Below are 14,827 nucleotides of genomic sequence, written 5' to 3' on the forward strand. Positions count from 1 at the left end.
CCCTCCCCCAGCCGCCGGCTCCGCCGCGGGGCCAGGCCGGGCTCGGGAGCGCAGTCCCGGCGGGCGGGCGGTGACCGCGGCGGAGGGCAACCCGGGGCGGCGGCGGAGGGCAACCCGGGGCGGCGCCGGCGGGCCGGGGAGGGGTAAGGGGGCCCGGCCCCGGGGCGGTGGTGCGGGATGCCGCCGCCGCCGCCTCCGGGCTGCGTTCGCTTTCCGCGGCTGGTGCCTGTGTCGGGTGGGTGGCCGGGCGCGGGCCTCGCCCCCCAGCCCCCTCTCCGGGGCTAGCCCGGCTGCTCGGCGCCCCAAGGGGGCCGGGCCGTCCGGTGGGACCGCGGCCCTGTTCCGCGCTACGAGCTCACCCTCTCGCGGCTCCCCGGCCCGGCCGCCGCCGCCCCTCTCCCCGCCCGGAGGCGCCCCGGGGGCACCATGCAGGCGCAGCAGCTGCCGTACGAGTTTTTCAGCGAGGAGAACGCGCCCAAGTGGCGGGGGCTGCTGGTGCCTGCGCTGAAAAAGGTGAGGAGCGCACGAGACCCCGCTCCCCGGCTGCAGCCTGGGCGAGAGCACCGGGCCCGGGTCGGGGAAGGGCTGGGGAGGCGGGGCGCGCGGGGCCGTCTTTCTTCCCGGTCTCACCGCCTCCCAGAAGGGACGGCACACCCGGAGAGGTTCCCCCGCACTCGTTGGCTCTCGGTGTTGACAGTCACCCCGTGTGGCGTGTGGGAAGGCCGCAGGGAGCCAGGGAGAGTTTGTCCGAAGAATCCAACCGCTGAGAGCTTGCCCTGCCCCTGATTCAGAGACGAGAGTTGGAGGAGCCTCAGTTTTCATTGGAGGTCAAAGCAGGCCGCTTCTCTGCCTTCTCTGTGCTCTCTCGGAGCTGCTGTCAGCCTCCGGTTTTATGTGTCCAGTATGCTTGTCCTAGTGGGTTCAAGAATGCTCTGGCCGTAACGCTTGCCCTAAGTAATTGCGGAGCTCGTCTGCCAGCAGGAACATGGATGGCCTGCTGTGCTCGCCCTCCGTAATCACTCTTCATTCCCCTGAATTCCCCCATTCCTCCGATTTACAGGGGCGGGTGCCCATACCACTGTTTTCTTTGCTTCTTTCTTTCTTCCTTCCTCCCTCCCTCCCTCCCTTTCCCCCTCCCCACCTTCCCCCACCCCCACTCCCCCGTCTCTCTCTCTCTTTCTCTCTCTCTCAAAACCTTGGTCCTGTCATTCGGTTTGTTGATTAGAAATTTTAGCAGTTCTGTTTCTTCGAGCTTGCCACATTGTTATCTAAAGTTATATACCCCGTGATCTGTACTTTTACACGTTTTAGTATAATTACGAAATGTTACATTTTCAAAGCTTCTAAAGCAATGTTGTGACTTAATAAATACATTAAAACATCAGCAACTGATGTCTGAATGAATATATTAATAAAGGCTATCAGAGTATTTTTGTTTTACCTTATAAATACAGGAGTAGCTTTACTCTTTTAATAGGTATCTAAATCGTCATTGCTCAAAAAATGTTTCATGGTATCTGGTTAAAAAATAATTTTGCTGTTCGCTCAGATTTGAGATTATAGGATACCCTTTCTCCTAAACATTTATGCTTTTAAAAAGGTGTTTGGTATTTTTCAGAGGCCAGCAACTTTTACTTTCCCTTTTGTCCTGTTCTCCCTCTCTTGCTATCTTACAGTGGAAGCTGTTTGGTTTGTTAGCAGAATTTGCTGGTATATTTCACGTGTAACTTACTGACTTTTTTGTTCAGATGTCTGATTAGTCACAGACATCTCTGATACTGTTTTCTAAGAAAAATAAAGGTGTGTCATATGCCTTACGTACTTTATTCTTTAGAAATCCTGTCAGGCTCTCACCCTGTTTACTTTCGCTTTACCTGCCGTCTTAGCTTGTAGTAGATGGGGGGTAGGAAGTCTCAGTGATTCCGGAAGCAGGTATCCTGACCAAGGTGGGTGTGGGGTGGAGAGGAGACAGAAAAATTATTGAAAATATATAAAAGAACTCATAAAACACTATCAGTTTGGGACTGTTTTGCTTGGAGGCAAGCAGCTCCTATGCCAGGAGAATCACCATGAAACCCTATCAGCTGAGGGTCCTATGAAGCAGTGAGACGAACATCATAGGAGTTAGCAGACCAGGCCTGCCTCTGCCACACTGGTGGCCCTTGCGGAAATCTGTCCACAGAAACATTTTGTTTGGCTGGCATAGTGTTTTTTTGTTTTTAATGTAATTGCTAGTATTTTTAAATGGGTGTTACTACATAAAATCTGAATCTTGAACTTTTCTTGGAGAATGGGAAGATCTCTCCACAGTGGGCCAGCATTCAAGCAGGGCAGTAAGCTGCTGGAGCTGAGTAAATGGCTGCCCATCTGTCTCCGATTGACCAGAGACCCCACCAGTCCTCTCTGCTTATTTACATAACCCTGCTTTGACTTTAAGCAGAGATACCCTTGCATGGCAGTAGAAGTGATGGGAGGGGGTGAAAATGTACGCAGTCTAGTTGATGTGTGAGATTTCTTCCAATTCCCACTTAAGATATCCACTAAAGATGATTTTAAGCCACCAAAGACAAGTTAGATATTTCATGTGCCTACCTCCGTATCTTCCTTTAGGCTTATTGTAGTTTGCGGATGCATCAACTTGTGTTATGTAGCCTGGGGCTCTTTGGATATGCTCTTTTCTTCACCTGGACTGCGTTTGGCCTGGCCTAACACTGCTCATCCTCTGGGCTCACTGGACCTCTGATCTTTTCTCAAATCCTCAGGCCTGAATTGGATAGTCTTTCTTTTAGTCTGTTCTTTTAGCACCCTAGCCAGGCACTTAACAATTCCTGTTTTTTTTCCTATTTAAGTTCACCACCCCAATTAGATTGGATGGTCCTTGGGAATGGGGATGATATTTTACCCTCATTTCATCCTCTATGTATACAGTGTCTGCCACCTAGTTGGCACTTAAATTTGAATGAATGGGTAGGGAATAGCCAAGGAAAACCATCAGCTCCCTCCCTTCCACTTACTATTTACAAATTTTTTTCTCTTCATGGCTGTATTATTTCATTTGACTGGCTCAAGACTTTGATGTCATTTCTGACTGTCCACACCCAGGAAGAGCCTGTAGGTTCATTTTCCTTGACATGTTCATATAATCAATTCCCTCCTACTCCAACTACACTTGGGTCCCCTTTCCCAGGCTGCTGCTATAGCCTCTTAACTGAATTCACTGCCCCACCTCTCCTTTACTGTTTTTCAGATTTCAGAAGTTATAGGACACTTCTGAATATGTCACACAGTTGTTCAGAACCATCGATGTCTTTTGAGGGCATAGAATGAAGTGTGTATTCTTTGAAATAGACTTGATGTCGATCAGTGATCTGCCTTCATCCTGCTTTTCTGAATGGATTGCCTGTCCTGGTCTTTCATATACTTTATGCTTCAGCCAGACAGGACTACCTTTTTTCCTGAAAATTCCCAGAAGGTCTCAATGGATCCCATCTGTTAAAGTCCGATCTTATCTATTGCATAAGTCTGTCATGCCTACTGCAGACCAAGTATTGCCCTCAACAGTAAGGATTAAAAGGGAATTGACATTATCCAGAAATGACTAAGTTCTAACATGATGAGAAGTGGCAGAGGATGAGTTTGGAGGGAAAAGTAGTTTATAGCAAATTTTTTAATGTTAAGCTAAGGAGAATGATTTTTATTTTGAGGGTATAGATGTCATTGAGGAACCTTAAATAGGGGAATAACATCAGATTTCAATTTTAGAAAATCCACTTTGGCCATAGAATAGAAAATGGATTGCAGAAGAATGAGACCGAAGGTAAGGAGAAAAGTTAGAAAGCTAGTTTAATAGTCCAGCCAGGAGATGATATATATTTGAATTAAGGGAGCATTTGAATTAGGATGAAAGTGTAGAGATGGATTTTATATAGTTGAGAGATGTTTAAAAGGCAGAATTGACAGGATCTAGTAACTCATAGTGATTGGGGTAAGTGGTAAGCCTAGGAGGACTCTTAAGTTTCTGGTTTGAGTGCCTTTAGTCAGTATAGAGAATGTAGGAGGAGTACCTGTTGGAGTACTCCTTTATAGTGCTATAAAGGAGTAGCATTATAAGATGAGTTTTGAACTTGTTAAAGTCCCTTCTGGTTATCCAGGTGGACTTGTAGGACTGGCAATTGGTTGTTGGTATCTGGTGAACAGATTTGGGACTTTTAGGTGTGTGGGTGGGGCCATGAGATAGATGAAGCTGTCCATTCAAGAGTTACACATGAATGCTCATGGCAGTTCTGTTCAGCAAAAAATTGGAAACAATCCAGATGTCCATCAGCAGGTGAATGTATAAACAAATTGTGATATAGCCATACACTGGAATACTTCTCAGCAGTAAAAAAGAATGAACTATTAATACATGAGACAACATTGCTCAAAATAATTAAGCTGGTAACACCCCCTACTGCCCCAAACACCACAGTACGTACTGTAAAATTATAGAAAAATGCATCTACAGTGACAGAAAACAAGTCAGTAGTTGTTTTGGGGAGAGGCATTTATGTTCATTTGCTTTTTGATTGTACTAATAGTTTCAGGAGCATATGCATGCATTCTTGTGTGTGCTCAGTCACGTCCAACTCTTTTTGACCTGGTGGACTGTAGCCTGCCAGGCTTCTCTGTCTATGAAGTTTTCCAAGCAAAGAATACTGAAGTGGGTTGCTATTCCTTCCTTCAGTGGATTTCCCGACCCAGGATCAAACCTGTGTCTCCTGCGACTTCTGCATTGGAAGGCAGATTCTTTACCAGTGAGCCACCTCAGGAGCGTATTAAAATTCTAACGTGTTATACAGCTCAGATATTTGCAATTTATTATATGTTAATTGTACCTCAAAGAAGGTGTTTTTAAAAAAGTGAATGAGGCCACTCACTGAAAATGATAAGAAGTAAGAATGAAATTAGGCTGGCATCAGAACTGGAGGAATAAAATGAACAATAGAATGTAGGGAAAGAGCAAAGGGAAAGGAGTGAGTGAAAGAGATTAAGAAGGAAAGAGTCAGGTAGAAAGAATAAGACCCTAGTGTCCGAGAAGCTGAGAATGGATGAGTTTCAAGGAAAGTGTTTTAACTGTGTCAGGCTATAGAAAAGTCAAATAAAGTACCTGAAAAATAGTAGTTAGAAACTACTATTTTTCAGGTACTTATGTCCGGCAGTTTAGGTGTGAGAATAGAAAATAGAAAAACAAACAAAAAAAAGAAGATAGAAAAACATGAAAAATGAGTAGCAAGAATAGATTTTTTTTTTTTTTTTTTTTTTTTTCCCTTCAAGCTTGTGAATGAAGGGGATTCAAGTTGCGGAAGACACTTGTTTTTTATTTAAATGTGATGGAAACTTGTTTATGTTAGGATGCTTCGGGGAAGTAACTGATGGAGAATGATAGTGAAGATACTAGTATTTGCCTCAAATTATTTGCCAAGTACTATTTTAAGTGCCTTATGTGTTCTCTAATTCTCACAGGATACTATCATTGTGTCTATTTTATAAGACAGAAAACTGAGGTTTGGAAAGGATAACTTGGTTACAGAGTCTGCATTTTAAAACAGTATTAATGATTATATGCTACCTCTGGCAGGAGTGATAACATCCTTTCTTCTGAGGTGGGAGGGGATGAGATAAAATGGGTTTGTAGGTTGAGGAGCAGGGAGTTCATGCTGCTGCTGCTAATCGCTTCAGTCGTGTCCGACTCTGTGCGACCCCATAGACGGCAGCCTACCAGGCTCCCCTGTCCCTGGGATTCTCCAGGCAAGAACACTGGAGTGGGTTGCCATTTCCTTCTCCAATGCATGAAAGTGAAAAGTCAAAGTGAAGTTGCTCAATCGTGTCTGACTCTTAGCGACCCCATGGACTTCAGCCCACCAGGCTCCTCTGTCCATGGGATTTTCCAGGCAAGAGTACTGCAGTGGGGTGCCATTGCCTTCTCCGGAGTTCATGCTAGGTAGCCTCAATTTTCATAATGAAAGACAAGATGCTTTACGTAGAGTGAGGAAAGAAATGAGTAAGGATCTTAAGTTTTGGAATTGCTGCTGTGGAGTTGGGAGAAGGAGCCAACCAGTGAATAAGAAAGGATTGCTGAGCAGTGCGGAGTGTGGAGAGCATTGTAGGTTTGAAGAGCATTCATTGGCCTGCTGGTTGTGAGATTTTCTTCCTGCAGCACCCATCAGTTAAGGTAAAAGGGTAGAGAAGGATTGTTGTTTGCTTGTGGCTGCAGTAGAGATGAAGAGAATAGTGGTATTTCAGAAGATTGAAAGTTAAGCTGTAAGAGAGATAATGGAGGTGTAAATGAGAGCTCCATGGATTAGAAATCTCAATGAGTTGTAAGAGGAGGGTAAGGGGAGCAGATAAAGAATTTTGATTAGAGATATTGATAATTACATTTTGGAGTTTTAAGATTCTAGAAATGAGGAAGATGAAACAGGGGCTCTGGACTGGTGTGCTGAATGGTGGATAGCGTGCATGGATGAGGATGGTTTCCACAAGGATTATGATGTGTGTTGTAGTAGAGAGGTAGAAGGCAGTGGCAGAGAGGTCCAGACATCACAGCAGTGACAATGCTCCAACCAAATAATAAGAGGCAGCTACTCCCTATGATACATTTTTTTTAAAACTTTGCCCTTCATTTTAGAATATATTTATTTGTCTTGTAATCAAGTTTTGTATCCAACATTTTATTATGAAAAATTTCAGATACACAAAAAAGTTCAGAGTTGCATGGTAAATACTCGTATACCCACCTGGATTCTCTAATTTACAAGTATTTTACTGTTTCCTTTATCATATGTCTATCCATCCACCAATCCATCTTAACATTTTGAAGGATTTTAAATTAAGTTGTGGACATCAGTACACTTTACCCTTAAACACTTCAGCTTGCATATCATTAACTTAGAGTTCACTCTTTGTTTACAGTTCTTTTTGTTTTTCAGGTAAAATTTATGTACAGAGAAATACACAAATGTTAATTGTACGGTTTAATGAGTTTTGGCAAATGAATACAACTGAAGCTTCTACCAGGCTATGGAACATTACCGGCCCTCCCGAAATTTTCCTCATGTGCCTTCTCAGTCAGTTCCTACCCCCAGCCTCCAGAAGCAGCTGCTCTTCAGATCTTTTATCACCATACATGAATCTTATCTGTTGTAGATACCATATAAATAGAATTGTACAGTATATATTTTTGGTGAGGCTTTTGAGGTTGTGTTTAATGAAGAATTCAGTCTTTTTTTTTTTTTTCTGTCATATGAATATGTCAAAGTTTATTAAATGCATGGATACCTGGGAGATTTCCAGTTTGGGGCTGTTGAGAATAAAGCTGCCATGAATGTTCTTACTTATAGCTCGTGTTGTAGAAGTGTTTTCATTTCTCTTGGGTAAATATCAGGAGAAATGGCTCAGAGAGTAAATGTCTGTTAGGTTTATAAGAAACTTCCAGACCTTTTCTCAAAATGGTTGGTACCATTTCATGTTCCCACCAACAGTGTATGAGGGTTGCAGTTGCTCTACATTCTTGCCAATATTTGATGTCATTAGTCTTTAATTTTAGTAATTTTGATGGGTGTGTAGTGTTATCTCATCGTGGCTTTAATTTGCATTATCCTGGTGACTAATGATATTGAGCTCTCATGTTCTTCTGGGTTATTCGTGTGTCTTCTTTTGTGTAGTATCTGTGTGAATCTTTTGCCCATTTAAAAAATTGGGTTGTTTTTCTTTATAGTATTGAGTTGTAAGAGTTCTTTGTATTATCGTAGTTAACTGTCCTTTATCAGATATATGTTTCATGAATATTTTCTTCTGGTCTGTGGCTTGTCTATTCATTTTCCTAATGGTGTTTTTTGATAAACAGAAGTTTTTAATACTGATGGAGTCAAATTTATCAGGTTTTTTTCTTTTAAGGTCACTGTGCTCTGTCACAGAACCCCTTGCCTGCCACCAAGTCATGCACACATGGTCCCAAGGCTATTTTCTAAAAGCTTTAGCTTTTACATTTCAAATTAATTGTATATGATATGAGGTAGAAATTGAGATTTTTTTTTTTTTATGCTCAAATCTAGTTATTTCAGAACTATTTGTTGAAGAGACTTTCCTCTCCCTGTTGGATTGTGTTGTTTCTGTGAAAATTAAATGAATATATATTATATGTTTATGTAAATGTATATTTAAATATGTAATATCTAAAGTAAATATGTATGTGTTTTAGACTCTTCTAGTCCATTGATGTCTTGTTTATCTTTCCCCCAATACCACACTATTGATTACTGTAGATTTATAGTAAGTCTTAAAGTTAGGTAGTGCAAGCCCTCCTTCTTTTAAAATAATTATTTTATTGTTTCTAGATTTTGTATTTCAGTATAAATTTTGAACCATCCTGTCAATTTCTACCAAAAAATCTTGGTGAGATTTTAATTGTAATTTCATTTAATCTGTAGATAACAGGATAGAATTGGCATCTTAACTATAGCAAGTCTTTGGATTCATGAATGTAGTATATGTCTCCATTATTTAGACTTAAATTTCTCTCAGAAATGCTTTGAGTGTAGAAGTCTTACATGTCTTTGGTTAAGTTTAATCTGAAATATTTTGTTTTTTGATATTATTGTAAATTGTTTAAAAATTTTTTACTTTCCAGTTATTTGTTAATGGGTATATAGCAATAGGTGAAAATTTGGAGAGCAATAGAGAGGAATTGCAGGGTGACAGATGTGCTCAGGCCTAGAGAGAATTTAGTCCAAATGGGAGATGAAAGGGAGAGACTTCTAAGGGAAAAGAGAGGGAATTTCAGAAATTTTATATTGTTATCAATTGGAAGTCCTTAAATAAGCATCAGTGAGTCCTTTGGTATGCTAAAAATGCATGAAAAAGAAAGGCATTATGAAACTCAAAAAGTTGTTTAATAAAGATCATATATCTGAATTAAACAAACATGTAGCTAATTTTTATGTATTGATCCTTTATCCTTTGACCTTGCTCAAAGTTGTTTTGCAGATTTCATAGAATTTTGATCTATTTTTGGCCACTCCCTGGAGCATGTGGGATCTTAGTTCCCTGACCAGGGATCCAAGCCACACCACTGCATTGGAAACATGGAGTCTTAACCCTGAACCGCCAGGAAAGCCCCTCCATAGAATTTTCTACGTAATTATGTCATCTGCAAATAGAGACAGTCTGATATTTTGTTTCTTTTTCTTATTTTATTGACTAGGACTTCCATTACAGTGTTGAATCCAAGTAGTGAAAGTGGTCACCATCTTAAGGGAAAAGTATGTCTTATTTCACCATTAAGGGGGATGTTAGCTGTTAGTTTCCATTGATGTTCTTTATCAGATTGAGGTTTTCCCATTCCACTTCTAGTTTTCTGAGAGTTTGGGGGTTTTCTGAAGTTATAAGTGGATATTGAATTTTGTCAAATTGTTTTTCTATGTCTTTTAAAATAATCATAAGCTTTTCCTCCTTTATTCTGTAAATATTATGGTAAATCACATTGATCGACTTTGAATGTTAACCTACATTCTTGGATAAGCCGGAGCAGATGGTTTTTTGTTTTGTTTTGTTTTTTTTGAGTTTCTGCTTTGTGCTAGTGTTCTAGGCACTATGCTTGGTACTTTACATATTTATCTCTGTTCCACCTATTGACTTTTCAAGGTAGTAATTTTTACAGCTGAGTTTTATGGGTGAGGAAATGGATCCTCAGAGAGGCAAATGGCTCAAAATCTTGTAATAGAACCAAGATTTGAACTTAAGTCTGTTTAGCTTCAAACACAACTCTTCCCACTGTACTGTGTTGCTTCCTTCGAGTAGGTAGGCAGCGTGATACAGAAAAACGGTGTTCTAATTTGTCCTGCACCTTAGATTTTAGGGAATAACTGCCTTAGGGGAGAAGGAGGCGAAATGAAGAAGGCTTTGAAACCCTTTGTGTTAGACTGAGAAACTTAGCTCTCAAAACTTACATACTGGGGTTCTGCATACACTTGCATGCATTTGACGAAACTATCCTGCTGCATAACACAGTAATGATTTTAAAGGTAATGGTGGTGGTGGTTTAGTCGCTAAGTTGTGTCTGACTCTTACGACCCCAAGGACTGTAGCCTGCCAGGCTCCTCTGTCCATGGGATTCTCCAGGCAAGAATACTGGAGTGGGTTGCCATTTCCTTCCCCATCACTGACCTAGAGCCAGACATCCTGGAAAGTGAAGTCAAGTGGGCCTTCTACGAACAAAGCTAGTGGAGGTGATAGAATTCCAGTTGAGCTATTCCAAATCCTGAAAGATGATGCTGTGAAAGTGCTGCACTCAATATGCCAGCAAATTTGGAAAACTCAGCAGTGGCCACAGGACTGGAAAAGGTCAGTTTTCATTCCAATCCCAAAGAAAGGCAATGCCAAAGAATGCTCAAACTACCGCACAATTGCACTCATCTCACACGCTAGTAAAGTAATGCTCAAAATTCTCCAAGCCAGTCTTCAGCAATATGTGAACCGTGAACTTCCAGATGTTCAAGCTGGTTTTAGAAAAGGCAGAGGAACCAGAGATCAAATTGCCAACATCCGCTGGATCATGGAAAAAGCAAGAGAGTTCCAGAAAAGCATCTATTTCTGCTTTATTGACTATGCCAAAGCCTTTGACTGTGTGGATCACAATAAACTGGAAAATTCTTCAAGAGATGGGAATACCAGACCACCTGATCTGCCTCTTGAGAAATTTGTATGCAGGTCAGGAAGCAACAGTTAGAACTGGACATGGAACAACACACTGGTTCCAAATAGGAAAAGGAGTACGTCAAGGCTGTATATTGTCACCCTGTTATTTAACTTATATGCAGAGTACATCATGAGAAATGCTGGACTGAAAGAAACACAAGCTGGAATCAAGATTGCCAGGAGAAATATCAATAACCTCAGATATGCAGATGACACCACCCTTATGGCAGAAAGTGAGGAGGAACTCAAAAGCCTCTTGATGAAAGTGAAAGTGGAGAGTGAAAAAGTTGGCTTAAAGCTCAACATTCAGAAAACGAAGATCATGGCATCTGGTCCCATCACTTCATGGGAAATAGATGGGGAAGCAGTGGAAACAGACTTTATTTTTTTGGGCTCCAAAATCACTGCAGATGGTGACTGCAACCATGAAATTAAAAGATGCTTACTCCTTGGAAGGAAAGTTATGACCAACCTAGATAGCATATTGAAAAGCAGAGACATTACTTTGCCAACAAAGGTCTGTCTAGTCAAGGCTATGGTTTTTCCAGTGGTCATGTATGGATGTGAGAGTTGGACTTGAAGAAGGCTGAGCGCATAGAATTGATGCTTTTGAACTGTGGTGTTGGAGAAGAGTGTTGAGAGTCCCTTGGACTGCAAGGAGATCCAACCAGTCCATTCTGAAGGAGATCAGCCCTGGGATTTCTTTGGAGGGAATGATGCTAAAGCTGAAACTCCAGTACTTTGGCCACCTCATGCAAAGAACTGACTCATTGGAAACGACTCTGATGCTGGGAGGGATTGGGAGCAAGAGGAGAAGGGGACGACAGAGGATGAGATGGCTGGATGGCATCACTGACTCGATGGACGTGAGTCTGAGTGAACTCCGGGAGTTGGTAATGGACAGGGAGGCCTGGCGTGCTGTGATTCATGGGGTCACAAAGAATTGGACACGATTGAGCAACTGATCTGATCTCTGATCTGATCCCCATCTTAAAGGTAATAGTTAATGGAAAGATGGCATAGATCATGAAGGAAAAGGCTGAGAAGAAATGATCTTGGGATGGCAATAGGAAGCTAGGAGACTATTCTAGTATCCTTATGTTTGGGAGTGAAGGAAGTAACATTTTAGTGGAAGTGAGAGTTGACCAGGTGAGGATAAGGAGGATGTGTCTTCCAAGGGTTGGTGTTGCACAGAGCCACTGGAATCCAAGAGGAGCTCAGCAAATTAGGAATTCTGAGTAGATGGAGTCTATTCAGTCTGAAGTGTGGAGTCAGCTCTTGTGAATGAAAATATTGGATTTTATCTTGTGAGCAGTGAGGACCTATTGAAGACTTTTAAACCAGGTATTAATAATTAGATATGAATTTTAAAGGATCTCTGCTCTGTGGAGCATGGATTAAATGACTGTAGAACTGTAGGCAAGAAGGCAGGTTAGGGGACTTTTGCCACAATTCATGGAAGGGATCGTGGTGTTCTTGACTAGAGCAGTAGCTGTGGGGTAAAGAAGAGTGGACAGATTTTAGCTTTAGAAGTAGATTGGTGGTTGAATGATGGGGTAGCGAGAGAAGATTCAAAGTTGATTCCCAGGATTCTGGCTTAGGAGTCTTAGTGGCAATAGTGATGAAAGGGGGAATACTGGGAATACTTTGGAGGGAAACTAAGAAACCATCAGTATTCTGGGAGTAGCACGGAGTGAGAGAATTGTGGTGGGAGGAGTTTAAACATTGAGGGTAGCCAAGTATGTAAGCATGGAAGGCATCTTTATTGGACTGTCCTTATTAATTATAGGCAGGTACAACCTGAAGATTCTGTCTTTCCGTGTATGTTTCAAATGCTGTCTCCTCTACATAGGCTTTCTACTACAATTCCATCCCCTAAGTAGAATGGATCTATTAATGTCTTTAGTAGACTGGAGAAGAAAATGGCAACCCACTCCAGTATTCTTGCCTGGAGAATCCCGTGGACAGAGGAGCCTGGAAAGCTATAGTCCATGGGGTCACAAGAGTCGGACATGACTTAGTGACTAAACTACCACCATTAATTTCTTTAGTACTTTATGTGTCAATTTTAGTACTTAATGAAAATCTGCCCTTTAAAGTTTGTATATGTGGCTTCTCCTCCTCTATATTGGGAGTTGTTTGGGAGCAAGATAGGAACCACATCACCTTTGTATTCCTTCTAATGCTTAGCATGTTTCTCATGTATAGCAGGTGCTCAGTACACATGTTGAATTGTATGTAGCTCTGATCTTGTCCCTTTAAGAATATACTTACTGATGAGTTAGGTATGTCTTAGTTGAGATTTTTAGCAGACAAAGGCATTGGAATTGTCATGTTTGGTGTATCCTATTTTAGCAAATAGGGAAGCAAACATGATGCTTTAGAAATAATTTTTTAAATGGCTAAATTAAAAAAAAAATGCAATGCTTCAAGGAAGAAGCAGATGCCAGGATGGGATTAAGCATGCAAAGAGTTTATTAGAAGTGCTTGTGAGAGAAAATGAGGAAGGAGGCAAGGAGAATCATCAGACTGATGCAAGTCTGACTCCAAGTGAAGGAGAAAGGTAAGGAAGGAAGGAACTTTGGGTGAAAGTCGTAGTTCTAAGGAAATTTAACCAGGACCTCAGAAGTTCTTGAGCAGAAGTTGTCTATCACAGAAATTTCTCATCTTCCAAGATCAGGGCCATCTTAGTGTATGCCTGTGGTGCTCTTTACTGGGAGCAGCCAGTGAGAAGCACGGCCTCTGTGCAAAGTGATGGATTTCAGAGTGCAGCAGCTGGGGCCCAGAGTCAGTTATTTTTCCCTAGAGTCAGAGATCTGAGAGGCTGAATCTCATAGCCAGCCATGGTCATCTCTGTGGCTATAAATTGCCTGATTCAGGACAATCGAATTACAATATTCCCCCCACTTAAAGTGGTAATTTGTTCCCCCAAGCTCCTTATGCTTTTTCTTTTTTTTAAAGATACCTTAGGATGAGTTCCGAAAGTCGGAACTTGATTGTCATTAGTAGTACACAGTTTGCTTTGTTGTTGTTTAGTTGCTAAGTTGTATCTGATTCTTTTGCGACTCTGTGGACAGTAGCCCACCATGCTTCTCTATCCATGGGATTTCCCAGGTGAGAATACTGGTCTCTGTTGCCATTTCCTCCTCCAAGGGATCTTCCTGACCCAGGGATCAAACCCACATCTTCTGCATTGGCAGGCAAATTCTTACCGCGGAGCCACCGGGGAAACCCATGGTTTGCTTTAGTAGTTATCAAATAAAGTTTGCATTTCCTATTCAAGTTGATTTCGTATTCAACCTTAATGTACCAAATGACAAACAAAGCAATAAAGATGAAAGAAAACATGCAAATGATACCTACAGTATGACCTAGTGAATCAGGAGTACCTCAAGCACTTCAGGAGTACCTTGAATAGGCCAACCATCCAGTTATGAAGATGAGTGTTTGTGGACTTTCCTTTCTAGGCTGGGCTGCTTCAGGTAGACAAGCACAAATCAGTAAAAGAAGTTACACATAAAGTCAGGTTCTGGAAATTACCTGTTGGAGTTGGGGATGGAGGCATATACCAGAGCAAAGAAGGAATTTAAAGTTTTAGTTTTATGGACCCTGAATTACTCAGATGTTATTTTTACGGTAGATATTTTAAATTTATAATGGGAAGATGATTTTGAAAAGAGTTTCCTTAATGCTGCTTTCCTACTGATTTTGACTGGTGGTGGTAGTTTAGACACTAAGTCATATCTGACTCTTGCCACCCCATGGACTGTAGCCCGCCAGGTTCCTCTGTCCATGGGATTTTCCAGGCAAGAATACTGGAGTGGATTTCCATTTCCTTCTCCAGGGGATCTTCCAGACCCAGGAATCTAACCCGGGTCTCCTGCGTTACAGGCAGATTCTTTACTGACTGAACTATGAGGGAAGCTGATTTTGACTAGTTTGGTTTTATTCACCAGATTTATTGAGTATTATATGACAGACATTCTGGACAAATGAAAACTAAAACCTCAATTGTTGCTTTTATGAAACTTATATCTGGTGATAAAAAAAAATCTGTTATCTTCCCATCTGTATTAAAGCACTCTGATTGTAC

At 41.6% G+C, this 14,827-nt stretch overlaps 1 protein-coding gene across 2 annotated transcripts in view; it reads left to right on the forward strand.

Moving 5' to 3' along the window:
* Positions 1 to 292: 292 nt before the first annotated feature.
* SOS1 (SOS Ras/Rac guanine nucleotide exchange factor 1) overlaps positions 293 to 14,827 on the forward strand; it is a 131,551-nt gene continuing 117,016 nt past the window's right edge. For both annotated transcript variants that reach the window (XM_070379701.1, XM_070379702.1), the window contains exon 1: positions 293 to 513. In XM_070379701.1, coding sequence (XP_070235802.1) covers positions 427 to 513 — 87 coding nt within the window. In that variant the 5' untranslated portion in view covers positions 293 to 426. The remainder of the gene's footprint in view (positions 514 to 14,827) is intronic.

The sequence above is a fragment of the Bos mutus genome, chromosome 11 (assembly GCF_027580195.1).
Source record: "Bos mutus isolate GX-2022 chromosome 11, NWIPB_WYAK_1.1, whole genome shotgun sequence".
Lineage (NCBI taxonomy): Eukaryota > Metazoa > Chordata > Mammalia > Artiodactyla > Bovidae > Bos > Bos mutus.